At 31.0% G+C, this 18827-nt stretch overlaps 1 protein-coding gene across 1 annotated transcript; it reads left to right on the forward strand.

Moving 5' to 3' along the window:
• Window positions 1-847: 847 nt before the first annotated feature.
• Window positions 848-18768, forward strand: LOC124362757 (nitric oxide synthase-interacting protein homolog). The gene is made up of 8 exons (XM_046817523.1): window positions 848-1091; window positions 1233-1422; window positions 5878-5989; window positions 6302-6407; window positions 9690-9808; window positions 13075-13262; window positions 15204-15312; window positions 18584-18768. The coding sequence occupies exons 2-8, from the start codon at window positions 1247-1249 to the stop codon at window positions 18653-18655; spliced, it is 882 nt and encodes a 293-aa protein (XP_046673479.1). The 5' UTR covers window positions 848-1091; window positions 1233-1246; the 3' UTR covers window positions 18656-18768.
• The last annotated feature ends 59 nt before the right edge of the window (window positions 18769-18827 follow it).

Below are 18827 nucleotides of genomic sequence, written 5' to 3' on the forward strand. Positions count from 1 at the left end.
GTGAAAATGAAGAAGACTCCGAGGTTTTGGCTACGATGTTGCCGCCTGAGAGCGAATAAATAATATACAAGTGCAAAGGTAAGAATATTATTAAGTCAATCATGCTTTTTAACGTATTTCATTTTTAAAATAGTAGGCCTAAAGATTATTTAGTGGAAAAATTTGATTATTTCATAATTTAAAAATATAATTGTTCGATAATTTTAAAATTGATTATCTTGTTATATTGTTTTTAATTATTTTAATCAAGCAACACGTCATGCAGTGTCCAATATAAGCAACATGTATATTAATTTTGTGTGTGTTTAGTAATCGTTTTAAAATCACTGAAAAGTTGTATGGAAATAAGCAAGTACTTTACTCTGACTAACTGACGGGACGATTTGTTTGTTTTAATCGATAGTTAGTTTGTAATACAGGTAACATTAATAAACTATACAAGTAATTTAAATATAATATAGCAAACTGCCAACGCATTTTAAATATTGTTTTTCAATTATACTGATAAGTTTTAAATGTTTCAGTGTCAGTGTTAGTTGTGGACAGCGCAGCGGCTTATCAGCCACAATGCGCCAGCCGTGCCGGGCGGCAGCGGCAGTTGTGTGGCAAACGTCGCGCAGGCCAGTCCATTCTATTGGTCGCCGCCAACTGCACTCTCTGGCGGTTCCTTGTATAGATGTTAGTACAATAATTAATTAATTAATGGATTTAAAGCGAATGCTAAGTGGTAGAACTGAATCCAAACATTATGTCTTTCTGGTAAATTAGAAACAGTACTACTCTTTATTTTTACTTTTTTACTCTTTGGAGTGAATTTTCTGTTCTAGCGTTCCAGATCTGATGATGATGACACTAGTTCTGTCCCAGTGATTGGACTTAGTCGCTGGATTAGCTACTGTGTAGCCGTAGTGTACTGTGTAGTAGCAAATGGGAATGGGACTGTCCAGTGCCGATTGTGGAGTCGATTTCTTTGTGTTGGTTTTTATTTTACGTTGGTAAACAAAGACTTTTCTTTGTTGTTTTATGTTTGAAGTGAATAGTCTCTGTTAAGAATTCTGCATTTTAAATCGGTTTGCTTTTGGATATATTCTGTAAGTAATGTTTTGTATTAAATATAAGAAATACTTTAAAACAAAGTATGTTAATTGTATGGTTAGACTGACCTGCTGTTGTGGTTGTAACATTTTGATTTATATTGAAATATCCTATATTTCGTATTTATTTATTTTCAGACAAAGTATTTAAAATGACAAGGCATGCAAGAAATTGTACAGCAGGTGCTGTGTATACATATCATGAAAAGAAAAAGGATGCAGAAGCTTCAGGTTATGGAACACAAAACCAGAGGGTTGGCAAGGATTCTGTGAAAGACTTTGACTGTTGCTGTCTAACTCTTCAACCTTGCCGGGATCCAATGATTACGTAAGTTTTTTAGCCATGCACTGTCTACAAACCGCGGCATAAATATTTTGTGTCGCCCTTTTAGAGCCATAGCTTACCAAGAAGTGCAACAGTGAAATAAGCCTGATTTGCATGTTCATGTTTAGAAGCTTACCTTTTGTTAAGATAAATGTGTCTGTTTTCTTTAGTTTTTTAATACAATAACTGTGTAATAACAAGAGTCCTAAATAGGCTAACTAAAGCATATATTCCGCAGTATAGTATGCGGCCACCACTACAATTGGGTAGGGTATGATAAGCGGATCCGGTTTTTTATATCGAAACTGGCAAACGATATTACTTAATCATAACTATTGATATAATCAATCGATACTAATTAATTATTTTGAACAATAATTAACGTAAATAATCTATATCAACAGTTGGAAACACTTTCAAATAATACACGTAAGATAATATTTCAATTTTACATAAGTAACATTTTGATTATTAAAATGGCAGTCAATTTTAGAAAACTACACAACATTGCTTTGAAAGATTATAAGACAAATTTTTCGTAGTTTCAACATGTAAGACTCGTACCGAAAGAGCCATTATGTGAAACTTGTGGGAAAGGAACAAATGTAACTGTGAGAGGAGCAAATATGGTCGTCTTCAGTTTTCCTAATTTTGGTTATAAGTTAACACATTGGAGTCTGGCTCGCTATTTGCTGTTTTAATAGCCTGGTCTGCACAAATTATTGGGTTTTCAGATTTTTTCTTTAGAAAACTGTTAAATATTATGTATATGATATTATATTTTCTTGAAAGTTCTATCTTTCCTCTTTAAATTGATATGTAAAACTTTATTCCTATAAAATGTAATACATTTTTAAAAAAATTTCAAAACTTACATTTTTTGAAGAAAAATAAAAACTCCTGCATGTCTTGTATTACTTGAAAATTAACTTTTGAATAAATAATATAAGTAATTTCAATTTTTTAAAGGCATTTACTATATACATATTTACAAATAATTATTTTATTTGCCAAAAAAATTCCAAATGCTAAAAAAATTATTGTTGTCGTAGACAGACTGACGACGCGCCAGGCCACGTCAGTCGATAAACAAAAGCCTCAAGCGGGTATGACGTAGTAGCGCCTAGCGGAATTTTTCTGAACTAACCAACAAAGCTGGCTTTTTAATGCAGCAGACGGCACTCGAATATCACTCGGGCAACTCCGTATATCAATCGGCAAAGCTGTGCTCGAGTCACGCTCGAGCGCCGGCCGGGTGATTAAACAACGGCGCTCGAGTCTGGCTCGAGCGTAGACTCGAATGTGTTAATAATTTGTTTGATCACTGTTAATATTAAATTCACATTTTAATTTAAAACATATTTTTGTTATTGAGGACTGTAGATACTTTTATTTCGATTGATAGTCTGGGATTTGAGATGCGAATATTAGGTATCGATGATTACATTCTTCGATATAAAAAACCAGGTCCGCTTATCGTACCCTACCCCTACAATTGAATCAGGACACCAAATTATCACCTAGAAATGTCTTAACTATTGTTGCAAATTAATTCAATCAAAGTAAAATCATAGTATTTGAGTATTAACCACAAGTCCAATGGCGGTGAACGTGTGTTATTTGTGCCACAAGCTGTCAGATCCTTCAATATATTAAAAAGTAACTAGATGTTAAAACTGTTTGTTACATTTTATAAACATGCATAGGCTAGTTTTTATGCATCATTAAATTATTACCTTTATATAAATAAATAAACAGCTGAACTGCTATGATTTGTAAATATCTATAATGTAGTTTGGTTCAAAACTTTGGTTTCAGTAGATAATCATGAATATTAATGATTTCATTGGATAGTTGCCGCTTATTATACTATTATACTGCAGCCTATGTATTAAATAATTAGTTACCTTCATACATGACAATAAATCTTTGGTAGGCTGTCAGTGAAGTTCACGGCGTTGCCCATCAAAATTTCAATGTTATTAACGTATTCTGCAACAAAACTATACATGGTTTTAAGGGGTGGAAACCACAATTAACTGTGTATTTTAATAATTGAAATGGAAATTTGTGATTATATTTATGTATTGTGCTTCATGTTATCTATGATTTTCAATGTTGTCTGTGCCCAATCGCCTTTCTGAATGTTCTTTGGTCAGAACAGCATATTAAAACACCAACAATGTCCTGTGCAGTAGTCTTTACTGCCTCATGGATAACCGTGGTGTCCATTACTCAACTATCACAGTGCAACTTTAATACTATAAATTAGTTTTTAAAGTGATTTATGTGTTTAGGTGTGGATTACATGAGCAGTTAAAATATTAAGAAATTAATTAATTTCTTTTTAATTGGTCATGTGTTAATTTTCAGAGTGAGAGTATGAGTTTTTTGATAATTGTGTGTTGTTTTTAAATTGAGAAAAAAAATATTTTTATGCAAGTTATCAGGTGGTTTGTAACTAGATTGTACATACATACAAATTTAGGAAGTTATGGATACGTTAGTTTTGCTTATTATTGAACTTTATTAAAGTTATGGTTAGGTGAATTTACAAAATTTGTTTGCGTCTCGCTTTCTATATAGAAAACTTGTTCTTTAAAATTTCATTGTTTGAAATTTCCATCCCTTGAAACCGTATATTGTTTTGTTCAGGTGGATGATAGCAATAGATTAATAACGTGAAACTTTTCTTTTACCACTCCAGTCGTTTATTTCACATTTACCAAATATTGAAAAGTTTTGAAGCATTATAAGCCACCAAAACATCAGATCAATAACAACATGCATTTATCGATTTGAACTACCTTAAAATTATTTATGACTTTTATTTACAAATATGCTATTGCTACCTAACTCTAGAAAGGTCGATTGACCTATTTGGTGTTGATTGGATAAACGTGAAAGTGTGATTGATACTGAAAATCTTGATTCGTATTTTATGGATAAAAGCATTATTACCAGTCACACACTTTTAAAAGTAGCCTATACACAAATCTAAAGCCTATGAGTTGTTTCTAATTATTTACTATATTATTTTAGTCCTGAACTGGGAATTGATTATTAACATACGCATACCTTCAGATAGTTCTAACAGTGTGTTTAGTTTGTTGCATTTGTGTCAATTCAGTGTTTATTAACTGTATACTTTACATTTCCTCCGATTGTCATAGTTTTTACAATTGACAGACAGGCAGGCCGTTAGCCAAAGATGTAAAGATTATTGCATGAAACCTAAATTACAAAAGCAAACTTTATCGTTCGTTCAACATTTGATGGATGCAAAACACAATAAATGGAGTTTGGAAGTTTATCAATATCGTAAACACAGCAAAATAAACATACTTGAGAAATACAAAATTTATAAACATTTTAGAAGGAATCCAGTATATGAACTCAACTTAAATGAGATTCTATAAGTCAGCTTCTATTAGTTGTCGAATACATTACTCCTTCGGACCAGTGCCTTGCCAACCGATCGATCGATCAGCTAATAATGTTGATGCACCGAGAACTGGAATCGCCTAGTGTCAACTCTCCTGTCTTCTGCTGGCCACGATGTATCATATCAAATATTCGCATGCGATATACCTATCAAATGTTGTGTGTTCCGTTATTTATTTGTTGTTTTTTTACTGTTTGTAACTTTAAAACTATGATAACTCCAGATTGATAATCCTTACTTTTAGTTTGTATTGACTCCAGAAGATGTCTTGTTAGTTGTAGTGTTTACCATTGTTTAAACATTTTGACGAAGATATATGTTAATGATAATAGTCTTTTAATATTTAATAGTGGTCTTTGATTTTCATGAATCCTGTTTCTAATTAGCAATTTGTTTGAATTTCCTGTTTGAGATTTTGTTGTTCACCTCTGTGGAGTGAAGTTTGTTATTTGTTAACAAATAATTTTGTTTTGTATTCAGAAGTGTTTTATATTTAAATTGTATTAAATTTTATGTACACTGTTCATCATAATATTTCAGAATGGGTGGTCCTTCTAGATTATGTGATATTCATAACATTCTAATGCAATCTGATATGACTAACTTTTTTTCTGTAGAAGTGGTCGTATGGTTTTTTGTTTTTGAAATCATAAATGTACTTCTACACTGGTCTACATTAGCTAACTTCATAAAAGGGAAAAAACAGTGTTATTTGTTTCCTCAAAGCAGAAGGGAATTGTACAGCAGAAATTCATAGGAGAATGTGCTGTGTTTATCGAGAAAACATTATGAGTGTTGGTGTTGTGGGCATCTTGAGGAAGGGTTTAGGATTAATTTTTGAAAGATTTTCAAATGTGAAAGTTGTTCGAATCCTATCTTATTTGAAAGGTCCCTTATTCACTGATCATTTTGAAAAAGTTTTAATTTATTTCACTTCATATATAGAGAGTGGTAACCTGTGTAATATATAGTACTGCAAAAAAAATGTTTCACTAAACTTGGTTATTTTTCAGGCAAGATGGGTATTTGTTTGATAAAGAAGCTATTCTGGAGTACATCATTAGGAAGAAAAATGACATCAGTAGAAAGATGAAGGAGTACGAAAAGCAGAAGAAGAAAGAACAGGTAGGGAACATAGTCTTTGGATTTCCTATGAATACATTTTTAAAGTTCTATAAAAGAAAATTTAAATTCAGAGTTATATAGAGATAAAGTTACAAAAGGGAAAACAATGTTAAGGATATGTCCATATTTTGATTTTAAAATGACAAGAGTAAGTTGTAGTATAAATCTTTGCCGTTCTCTAACATGGTAATACATCACTAGATGTTTCAAAGCAATAAAACAAATAATGTTATTATTAATATTGCTCTAACAACAATGTATCCCATGTTAGGTTTATGTTGGCTTTGTTATTGTTACAATAACATGTTGCAGACAGAACTAGCAGAGCTGGCAGCTGCGGAAAAAGAGTCTAAACTGAATAGTTTTGTGAAGTCAGAAAAAAACATCGTCAGTTCTCCAGTTGAGGCTTTTAAAAAAGGTGAGTAAATCATGTAAATTCCATTAATATTATTACAGCTTGCAACCTGCAGTATAAATAATTTCATTTCAGCACGAGTTGGATTTACATTTATTGAACTTGTGATTGTTCATGAGTTTTTAGTTCTCAATGTCCACATATTTAAACAGTTGAATTAAAACTGAAAGTATAAAATCGTTCTTCATCTATTATAATATATTGTGTTGTATTTTTATGTTATAGGGAACTTTCTTTTTGTTTACAGTTTGGTTTACCACTAAGTAGATGTTTACTGGATCATTTTTAAAAATTTTTCAGTATTTTGTATTGTGGTTAATTATATTCACACTACACGATGCTATGCTTTGTGGTGAAAACTGTTGTACCAATATTCGTTTTATTCATTAAACATCTTAATTGTACCGGACATTACACAGGAATTTCTACTGAATGCCAAGATGATGTATGTCATCCTTGAGGTCATAATTAAAATTTCTTTGTTGTGACACTAAAATGCTTTCCAAACAAGTTTTTAACGCCTTGGATGCATTCTTTGTTAAATTTGATAACCGCTGTTGACCTTGCCTGAGGGTAAGTGTTCATAAACCCCCGTTCCATGTCTCCCAGTTTGGTAGGTGTCTCTGCCTCTTGTCTCATATCCATGTATGTCTCTCTCTTATCAGGACACATTTAGAATAATATTGTGTCCAAAATGTACAGACTAGTAGGCAGAGTCAACAGTTGTAACTTTTTGAAGGCTTCCTTGTAGGATATTCTGAACTTATGTTGTGCAATTGTTCAAATCTATTGCTTGTGCATTTTAAAAACTGATCATTTGTGCTGGCACAGCGTACCGTAGTTAAGGTGTGAGTAAATCAAGCCATATTATGCTATCATCATAACCTGAATAGGGCAGTATTTGGCCAAAGAGCTCAAAAAATAACTAGCCAACAACAGTCTAGAGAAAACTTGGGCATTCCAAGTTAATCCCCGATCTATGAATATTCCAAGGGATTTAGAACTATCAACTTTATCTTCCAATAAGACGGCTGGCTTGTCATTGGATCTCCTGATCAAGTGAGAGTTCATTCCAAAAAAATACGGTTCAAAATTTGATTTTGAAAAGTTACATAGAGGGTATTAAAAACTTGACACACAATATCAACAAAAGATTGTTCCAGGATTGTTTTCGATTTGTTGCTGAAACAGTGTGTCATGTCATCAGTATACAGTAGAAGTCTTCCCAACAGTAATTGTGGCCCTATGTTTTTGACATAGATTAGGACAAAAATGGGCTGTGTATTGATCCCTGAGGGACTACAAATTTTAGGTGAATAGGTTTAGAGAATGTATTTGAGATTTGGACAGTTTGTGTTCTATGTTTTAGGAATGAGCAAAGCCACCACAGAAACACACCTCTTAAAGTCATGAAATTCAAGTTTTGACAGAACACCATGCAGTTTGGTGTGGTCAATACAGTCGAATGCTTTAGATATGTAGAGAAACACACTTAATGTGAGATTTTGACCTTCCAACCCCTCTACAACCATGTCACTAGACTCACTACTGCGTCTTTGGCCATCTATCTTGCTCCTACTAAAACGAAATTGATTCTAAGCTTTCTGGTTAAAATCGGTTTTTCGAATATTTTGCTAGGGAACCAACAAAATTAAGACAGGCCTACAGTTATTTGAACTGATAGTTTTTCTTAAAGATTGGAGTTACTTTCTTGGTTTTTAATGAGCAAGGGAAAAACTCTGTTCAAACAACAGATAGATTGGGTTACTTAGTCACAATATGCCTTGAGCATATTTTAGTCGTATATACTTTAGCAGCTTGGATCACTTTTCTGTAAATATTTTTGTAATTTTTGAAAAATTCTTCGTTTATGGCTGTTTTTTTATTTCTCTTGAAACTAAATTTCCTTTTGTGACCTATCCATGTTTCTTGTCCTTTTGTGGAAAACTAATTAGTTTTTGAAGACAGAATACGTTATGAAGATATCTAAAAAATCTTAAAAAGATTTAAAGTTTTGTTTTATTAACTGTGATGAATTGAGAAAATTCTAATTTTTTTAAAGGAAATATTACCAACATTAATATTATCTGGCCTTATTGTTTTAGTAATGTTGGACTCCCTTTTGATTTTTCCTCCACTAATAATAGCCTCTAGCTGTATTAGTCTAAAATGGCTGTGTGAATACTTTGAAGGTTAGTAATTATGTTGTCAATTGCTGTCTAATGTTTTGGCTTTTGAAACTGAAAACTAGTTCTCAGTAACTACTAGAATGTTTGTTTGTAAAACCTCACACAAAAGTTGAGACGGCTGTGTCATCGGTCATCAGTCGGAGGGTTAATATAAGAGTTTTTATAAGACAGGAAGAGCAGGCTTACCTTTACCACATTGGAAGACTGTTCCTCTTCTTTTTAACATAGATACATTAAATAAACACAAATAAACTAGATAATCCATGCACACTGGTTACTTTGCCAAACACATAGAGATTCTTGACACTTCAAATGGAATCTCTCTGGGGTTTACAAAGTATTCAGTTATTCTTGACACTTCATATTGAATCTCTCTGGGGTTTAAAAAGTATCCAGTGGATACAAAATATTCTATTTATTAAAGCATTCTAATTTGTGTTTATTTTAATGTCTGTATGTAAATAATATAATAACCTTTCAATTTGGTGAATATCAAGTGTGTAGTGTATGTTTACCATCTTTATATACACACAGAATAATGTGTAATACCTTTAATAATGTATTAGTTCGTGGAAAACATGTTGTCAGTATGTAATTGTGAAAATGATAATTATTTTGAGTGGTTTTTAATATTGCTCTTTGTACATGCAACAACATATATGTATTAGAATTAATTGTTTGTTTAAATTTCTGTTATCTCACACTTAATTTGGAAACTCATAAAACAGATATAAAACTCGTGATTCCAACAATTAATACCTAAACCATATTATTAAAATTGTAATCTATTATTTCTTTCCACTATGGCTGTCTAGGTTTATATGTTTTGAGTATCAAATTTCCAGTTTGAATGAAATTAGATAACATTTTTTTTATGGAATGTGTATTCATATCACTGCAGAAGCAACAAATGAATAAATCCGTTTACAACAAGTAATAAAATTAGTTGTTTATTACATGTAAATGGATTTTACCATATTTGATATTTATTTAAATAAACAAAATTTATATTTTTTTTAGGAATAAAAAATAAATAAATAAAAATATATGTTTCTATTCCTCTTTCTGATTTAAATTATAATTTAATATTTGACAGATGATCCCAATGCCAGGCCTTCAGTATCCAACATGACCGAGGGAAGGGACAAAGTCTTGCCCAGTTTTTGGATTCCATCAAAAACCCCAGCGGCAAGATTGTCTACTGTTGAAAAACCAGTAAGTTGTCAGATCTGAAATTATTTCATGTGCTAAATAATAAACTCCTTTCTATCCTTTTGTCAATTTGATTATTGGTATACCATTAAAAAGGGCTTTGCCTGAAGATATTCAAGATTTAAAATTATGTTAAATGAAAGAAAAAAGTAACAAGTCATAGATTTTTCTTTATCTTCAAAAATGTAGTAGATATTAGTAATTGTCTGTATGAAAAGTTTGTGTTTTTTTAAATTTTAATTAGTTATATTGCTATTAAACTAAAAAAACTATTATTAATTGTTTTACATTAAGTATCCATTGTGCAATGAAGTTACAGTTTTATGTATATATGTGTGAGTCTAAAGTATGAATACACTCTGTTTAGTTTTTGTTGGATAAAGATGGAGGGATGGAACTCGGGACACCTTTCTAGGAAATAGAATGGACATTTTTAGTCACTGTTAAATCTTTATCCATTTCTCCAAAACACGATTTGAGGGGACAGCTCAAAATTTTTAAATGTAAAGCCCATGTAATGTACCCATTAAGTGACCTCATTTCAAAAGTCTTGATAAAAAAAATCTGTTCGGATAAAATAAGACGAACAGTGAAAACTAGAGCTTTCTACTCAACCCAGTAAAAAATGGGAGATAATTGAAATTAATTGAGGCAAAATATGAACATCCACACTCAGAAGGTAAATAACCTAGACAGCCACTTTCCTTACAAACTCAAACCTGTTTTACAGTTATTATGTGCTGTAGGACAGGCCTCTTTTATCTTATCAGTTTTGAGGAAGTCCAGTATCATGTTCAGTTTCTGGTTAGAATTAACAAAGTTATGATATGTTTTTGTGATACTTTACGTTTAAAATGGAGTGTTCAAGTGAAGAGCGTACTATGATCCTGATGATACGGAGATTGGGTAAGATCTTATAATGAAGTAAGGAATTTATTTAATGACACTTATCCCATTCAAAACCCTGTATCTAAATCACAGGTTAGTAAGTTTTAGCCATTTTATTACTTAACATAATTGTAATTACTAGTGTTACTGTAACTTTACATTTAAAAAGTTTAAGCTGCCCTCAAAAAATCCATTTTGGGGAAATGGTTCACTTTTGTTTCCTAGAAGGGTGTTCTGTGTTTTATTTTTCTACCTTTGTCCATTGAAGATTGAGCAGGATTCATCTATGCTTTTAATTTCATTAATTTCGATGAGCTGCCATTTTGTACTGGGTTGAGATAGAAAGTTGTAGTTTCCACTGTTCCTTGGCTTTTATCAAGACCTTTCAAATGAGGTATCACTTAATTGCTCTATAAATTTAAAAGTTTCAAGCCTCTCCCCCCAAATCCCATTTTGGAGAAATGGGCAAAGTTGTAATAGTGACTAATAAGTTCACTTCTATTTCCTAGATAGGTGTCCCGAGTTCCATCCCTCCATCTTTATCCATCAAAAACTAAACAGAGTGTATCCATACTTTTAACTCACTCTGCATATTATATTACAAGGGCTTTGTTGGAAGTATGTTACAATAATATCTTGCGCTTAAATAAGTGGGTATAGTGGAGAAGTATTGGGGTAACCGTGTTGTCCCCAGAAAGACCTGGCAATACTGCACGAAGGTTATTGAACTTCTTTTTTCACTGTGACTATAAATCCTAAAGGCTGCTTTTACAAAATATTTCATAGATAGTGTAGATTATATGCTGCTATCTGTTTTCTGTGTGTGAAAATTATATGGTTGACACTGTTGAGACTGTCAAAGTTGAAGTAACAGCATTTTTTAAATGTAAGAAATATATTCTGTATTAATTTTATTCTTGAATATTTTCTATAAGTTTAGAATATTATTATAAAAATAGCTTTTAATAAAGTGTGGCAACCCTTGTGAATAAATAACAAAGACATTCAGTTTGGGTCTGATTTATATTTACTGTGTAGTCATATTCTTGATGTAATTATACGTATCAAAGCTATAAACATACTAAAGCTGTATCACTGTAGTGCCTGAACAAAATAATATACGTTAAAAATACTTATGTTACAACACCTCAACAATAATATATAATTTTAAGCCATAAATTGATCTTACTGACCTGCCGATTTTAACATTGTGCCTTCTTCATGGCCTTGCACAAACATTAGCATTAAACAAATCTTATTATGAACTTTGTTTAAGAATTAGTGCACCTTGGAGATCTATATAAGTCTGAACTAACCAACCCATTGCTATTGAGATGCTGATATATTTGAAGACAATATGAATTATTTAGCACTGTATCCAAATGAACTCAAGTGTTAATTTGAGAAGAACTACTAGTACATGTGCTAAATTTAAACTGTTTAGGGCAGACCTTTTCCTTACTTCTTTAAGAAGTCTGTTTAGAATTCATTGTTAATTTGAAATGATACAGATTATAGACATTTATCAATTTAAGAACTGGTATTTGTAGTAATTGTTATTTATGTTACTATAATGTGTTACAACATAAACAGGACAATTTAAAAACTAGTATCCGTCCTCTTCTTCAGATATCTAGTCCTAAATTGCAAAATTAAGAATAAAAAATAGTACACAATAAAAATGGCAGTGAAACCAAAGTTTAAAAGTCAACAAAATTGTCTTTTAAGAAAAACAAGTGTATATACGAGGGCCATGACCAAGTCAGAAGAACACCAAATAGAAGCCACAACATAACACTACTGCATCTGTTGGTGCTCGTAAATACATTTAATACCTGAAGAAGAGAAAAAATTTCAGTTCTTAAAACTTGTCAAATATTAGACTTATTCTAATGTTTTTTTAAGAATGCTGTCAACATTGAAAACTAAGTTCACTAACTGAATAATCACCAGTCAAATTTTTGTCTTATGAGAAATGAAACTGTTTTTTTATATGTTTAAATGTGACTCCAATGAATAATTGAGTGTAATAGTTTGAAGTCAAATTAAATGATGCAGTGTTTCTTCATTAAAATCAAGACAAAATTTTATGAAATATATATCCGACTAAACAGGAAACACAATTTTATAAGTAACTTTTGGAAGTTGTGAAATTATTTATGACATTATAATTTTAAAAGTAAGTGATGATTGTACTAAACATTGAAATTGTGGATATTATATTTGTTTTTAAAATTAGGTTGTAGTTCGAGTATATCCATGACATAAGCTGAACTACATAGACTGTGGATGTAAAATCTAAAAAGAAAGAGTAGATGTTATAAACAATAAAGTAATTTTGAATTAAATTAGCAAGTTGATGTTATTATTTGCATGTACAGGACAAGAACGTGTTGTGTCCGATGAGCGGAAAGCCACTAAAACTGAAAGACCTGATCACAGTCAAGTTCACGGAGGTGAGGGACCCGGATGACAAGAAGTCTCACCTGGTCAAGGAAAACCGATACATGTGTGCTGTAACACACGATATCCTCAACAACTCTGTGCCCTGCGCCGTACTACGAACCACGTAAGTGTACAATTATTAAGTGTATCAAAATTTAATATAATTTTTTTCTTTTGACTTTTTATCTCAACATAAAAATATAATTGATAGTAAATATATTAAAATTTGGTGCTGTGTATAAGTTTTAGTTTTTGTTACAAAATCTTTAAGAATTAACATTTTTTTGTTTTATATTTAATAAAAATTACTATGTCAGGAAAAATATTTGCTGGACCAAAAGGTTAACCCTTCGACGCACCGTGACGTACACCGTACGTCTAGTGTTTACCGCTGAACTCGGCCCGCGACGTACGCTGTACGCATCGCGCAGTCCGATCTTATAACGAATATATTTCGGTTATTTTCGGTGTAATACATTCGAGTTATACATCGTTGGAAAGAAGATGAAATGAACTATCGGTGTATCGATACCTATGTATCGAAAGCCGTTCAACATGTAGTTTATAGTAGACGAAAAACATCGATCAAGGTGGCGCTTGCTGTCAGCTGTTTCTAACTACGCAATTGACTGTGAAACGACATTGTCTGCTGGCATGACGATGTTATTGTTTGTGTTTAGCTGTTTATTTGTTTGGTTATGTTTGGTATTCTAGTAGAATATAATAAGAATATGGGGGGTGTGGACCTTAGAGATCAAATGCTAGAGAACTATCTACTGGAAAGGAAAAGAGGTACTAAATGGTACATGAAAGTCTTCAAGCGTATGCTAAACATTACAATTCTGAACTCATACATCATTTGGAAGTCAAAACACAACAATATTGATCAGTTAACATTTAGATTAGGCCTAGTAAAAGAAATTTTGGAAAGATTTCAACAAGATACCAAGAACAGTTCAAGGCAGACCATCCACTGAGCCTCCACCAATGCGCCTAACTGAAAGACATTTTATTGAAAAGATTCCACCAACTGGGAAAAAAGCAAAGCCTCAAAGGAGATGTGTGGTTTGCTACAAACATGGCAGAAGAAGGGACACAATCTACTGGTGTCCCCAATGTGAGGCTGGCCTATGCCTAGAGGACTGCTTCAAGACATATCACACAGTTGCAAATTTCCAATATAAGTACAGCAAATAACTTCCAGTAAACATGTCTTAAAAATTTTGTAATGGTATTTTGTACATGTTTGTATGGGTATACTTATATTTTAGCAATATAATCACTTTTACAAGTATAGGCTTAACAGAAAATCATTTAATGTATGTATAGGTAATGTTGTCACAAAACTGTGAAAAACAAGAAATTAAGTGGACCACTTAGGGGGTGTTCAGTTCAAATTAAATAGTGCGTTGAAGGGTTAATTGTTTTATTTGTAACTTAAGTATTCTTCTACATAATACAGTAAATGTATTAGGTAATGGGTATCCAATTTTTTAAATTTTGTACAACTTTATAGATGTTATAAATATGTATTTTTTTAAATAATAATTTTAGTTTTAAAAAAACTAAATTCTCCATTCCTTCGCGTAAACTATACTGTATATATTATCTTTATTTATGTTTTAGTTATTGAAAAATGCTCTTATTTCAGAAGCAGTGGTGCAAAAAGTGCTGTACCCATTCGATTGCAAAATGTAGTTTTTGGAAAAAATTCACTTTGCATTTTTCAACATATCTTCTTCCCGTTTTCTCTATGTTGTAAAAATAAACTGTGCTTTAAAAAAAAAAAAAAAAAAAAAAAAAAAAAAAAAAAAAAAAAAAAAATATAAACAATTTAAAACTTGGTAAAGAAGCAATACCAAAATAATTATTTCATCTAATGTAATGAACCTATACATTTTCTCCTAATTCTGTCCTATAGATATTTACCAAAAATATAAACTTTAAAGGAAGATAACACAAACTTTGTATTTTGTTGCTAAATAATAAATAAATACCCAAGTGACAAGTTTTGTGAATATTGACAATGTTCAGTACATGTTTAAAATAATCTTTTTCTTTCCAGAGGTGACGTTGTAACAATGGAATGTGTGGAAAAAATCATAAAAAAAGATTGGATTCATCCTCTAACCTCTGAAAAACTCACAGAAAAAGACATCATTCCTCTCCAAAGGGTAAGTAAATTAATAAAATTCATAGAATATTTATACATATTTACTATTTTAAATATGGTCTTAAATCTCATAATATGAATACTTATTTGAATTTTATGAGTATCACATCTTACATTCAATGTTGCACTATCTGTTTAATTGTATCTACATTCATTGAAGATATTTTATTGTCAAAGGAAGAGAAATAATACAGCAATAAAAAGTACTTACAAATTATTTTAATATTTTTGTTTCTTACTAACCCTTTTAGTGCCAGGGATCTCTCTACGAGACAATTTAAAAAAACATGGTTGAGTGCCGAAAAACTCGTTCCGAGACGAGAAGTTCCCACACGAAAAGTGCCAGAGTCTCGGAACGAGAAGATTCCTATTTCATTTTTAGTACCTCTATAACTTATCCCATACTGGCTGATATCATACCAAAGGCCATGAACTGAACTAACCTTTTCAACTATTATTTCTACTTTGTACTGCTGTTAGGTGACGTAAACAACTAACTAGTCGTGACGAGTAGCGGAGCATTTATTTTTATGTTATATAACTGTGTGTTTTTATTAATTTAAAATGTTTCTAAGTTATATTAGATTTTAAAATTAAAAAAATAAATTGATGACAGTCATTTAAGAAAACTTTTAGAAGGTGTTTGTGCTGGTTATATGTCCAACCTGTCCATGAAGACATTGTTGTAGAGTTTGTTTGAAAATTACCTGGGTAAGGTTATGTTTTGAGTTTCGTCTTAGTAAGTAATGTTATATTACACACGATTTTGTATTGTTTTTAAATGGTTTTTATCATTAAAGTATTGAAATTTCGAAAAGAAATAAAAAAGAGTTTTTTATTGTGTAAAATAAACTTTAACTGTATGTTTTCCAAAACCCTGTGAGTTTTTAGCAGAACAAACCTCTAGCGCTTGAATAATTTTTATAATAATGTTTATTGTACAATATTAGGTAGTTACACATGATTTTAGGGTGTTTTTAAATGCTCTTTATCATAAAAGTATTAAAATTTTAAATTAAATTTTTCTTGTAGTAGTTATTTTACCTTAAACTGGATTTTTATTTTGTTTCCGTAGAAAAGTCACTCTCTGATTTGTAATTTGTAATGTAAACTCACTGAAAAGTGATTTTTAATTTTTTAAATGATATAAACATCTTATTGTTATATATTTTATGATGGAAAATTCATTTGCCTTTCAAAACAAAAAAAGGAACTTTTAATGATAAAAAATACATTGTAGGTTAATTATTTTTCTGAAACCTTGCGTTTTAATAAAAATAATCTCAAGCAATTAACTATTTTTTAGAATTTTGTTGATAGTGCAATATTAGGTTATTATACATGATTTTGGGTTGTTTTTAACACGTTCGCTGCTGCAAAACGGACAACCATACACGACGAGTGCTGAGAGCACACTGACTGGGTTTCTAAACAATGGCGCTGTGCAGTAGATCTACGTCATGCGCGCCTGGCGCGAGGCAGCCGTGCAGTAGATCTACCGCAACCGCATTGAACGTGTTAAATGCTCTTTATCATGAAAGTATTGAAATTAAAAAAAAAAAATGTTATAATAGTTATTTCACCTCAAACTCGATTTTTATTTTGTTTCCGTGGAAATGTTGCTGTCTAAAGTAATTTTTTAATTTAAAAAATTTGAATGTTAAATAGTTTGTGATATATAATTCATTTACATTTAAAAAGAAGCTTTTTATGATCAAAAATAAATTTTAGGTAAACTTCTTTTCTCGTTTCCATCCAAAACCCTCTGGCACTTTTCGCATAGTCACACAAAAAATAACTCGGCACTTTTCAACATGGATTTATTTTTATCTCTGGCACTAAAAGGGTTAAAACTACAAGTTTAAATTATTCTGTTGAAATTTTGAGATGTAGCCTACTGTCTGTATCTTAATCCATATGACAAACTACAAACTCTACATTTTTCAAAAATCTTAGTTCTTTTCAGTGTTACTTATATACTTTAAATATAATTCTATTTTCCAAAATAAATATGATCTTTAAAAATCATAGCAATACATTTTTTAAAATATTTTATCAAATAGCATAGGTACAACTGATATTTGGAATAAATCATTATTTTTTATACATTTTTAAGATAGAGGCCCCAAATTCAGAGTTTATTATATTTTTTTAAACACTAGGGCTATCCAGAAAATAGATTACATTTCTTTCTGTAGCTGTTAGGGGCAGGACCAACACGTCCATTTTGATGTAAGTGGTTTCTCCGTTCAATGGCTATCCAGCCTTGCTAGTGAGAGGTTACTGTCGCTCCTTGTTGTTTTACAATAACAGTTTAAATGTGTGAATCAATTGATGAAAATTCCATTTTTGGATACTTACAAAAAGGTGGTGACTTGCTGCTCTATTGAATCATTACAGGATATGAGACTTGGATAAAATGCATGAATTGCAAAACCAAATAACAGTCTATGGAGTTGGAGCACACACATTCCCAAAAAAACCAAGAAATGCATGCAAACATTGTCTGCACGGGACATTATGACAACTGTTTTATAGGACAGGAAAGCAGTTCTCCTTGTTGATTTCTTAGAACGTGACACAACCATAAATTACTTTCTAGATAGCCCTCGTATTATTGAAGGAAAGCCTATTTTAATTTTATCTTAAAGATTTACAGTATTATCGCTATAAAAACAAATTTTAGGTTGTTTATTAGCAATAGATTTTGCCAGCAAATATAGTGTTCTGTTTTGGTTTAATTTGAGGACATAAAGGTCACATATTTTATTTTTTGAAATTAATAAATTGTCAATTAAAAACATAAAATTATTAAATGGCTTTCAAAAATTGTACATGAAATATGATTACATAAATGTAGAGTTTAACAAAATACGTTTTTTCTTGGACAAAGTGTTAGAGGAGATCCTTCAGTTGACTTAATGATGTTACTCAATGTTAACTGACTAACTTAATCTTTTTGTTAATTTCATTTTTTTTTCTTAAGAAAAACAATGCTATCAACTTTAAAATATTTTATACAAAACCTATTAACCTCATAATTTCAGTACAATTGAAATTGTGTTTTGTCATGTGAATTTATTAATCACATATGCTTGTATTTAGTTAATTTTACTTTATTTTTAGTGTATATATCGTAGCTTATATGTTTTCAAGTTTGTCGTACTTTATTTGATGGTTTTTCCTGGCCATTGATGACTCGTTGCTCTCAGATTATATCGAGTTGACTGTATAATCCAAATATTGATTATTAATTTAATTTAATTTTTCAGGGCGGAACTGGCTATTCCTTGACAAACAACAATTTAGAGGGGAAATATGAACGACCAGTCTTGCAGGCATAAACATCTATCTCATAATCAACATGTGTGTATACAAGTACAATGTAATTTTAAGTTACTATCATAAAATGTACAAACAGATATAGTTTATTTAAAATAAATTATTTTATATTGTATCTAGTTTTGCATGTTTTTGTCCCATTAATCAAACCTTTTTCACAAAAATATCATTTAA

The sequence above is a fragment of the Homalodisca vitripennis genome, chromosome 1 (genome assembly GCF_021130785.1).
Source record: "Homalodisca vitripennis isolate AUS2020 chromosome 1, UT_GWSS_2.1, whole genome shotgun sequence".
Classification (NCBI taxonomy): Eukaryota; Metazoa; Arthropoda; class Insecta; order Hemiptera; family Cicadellidae; genus Homalodisca; species Homalodisca vitripennis.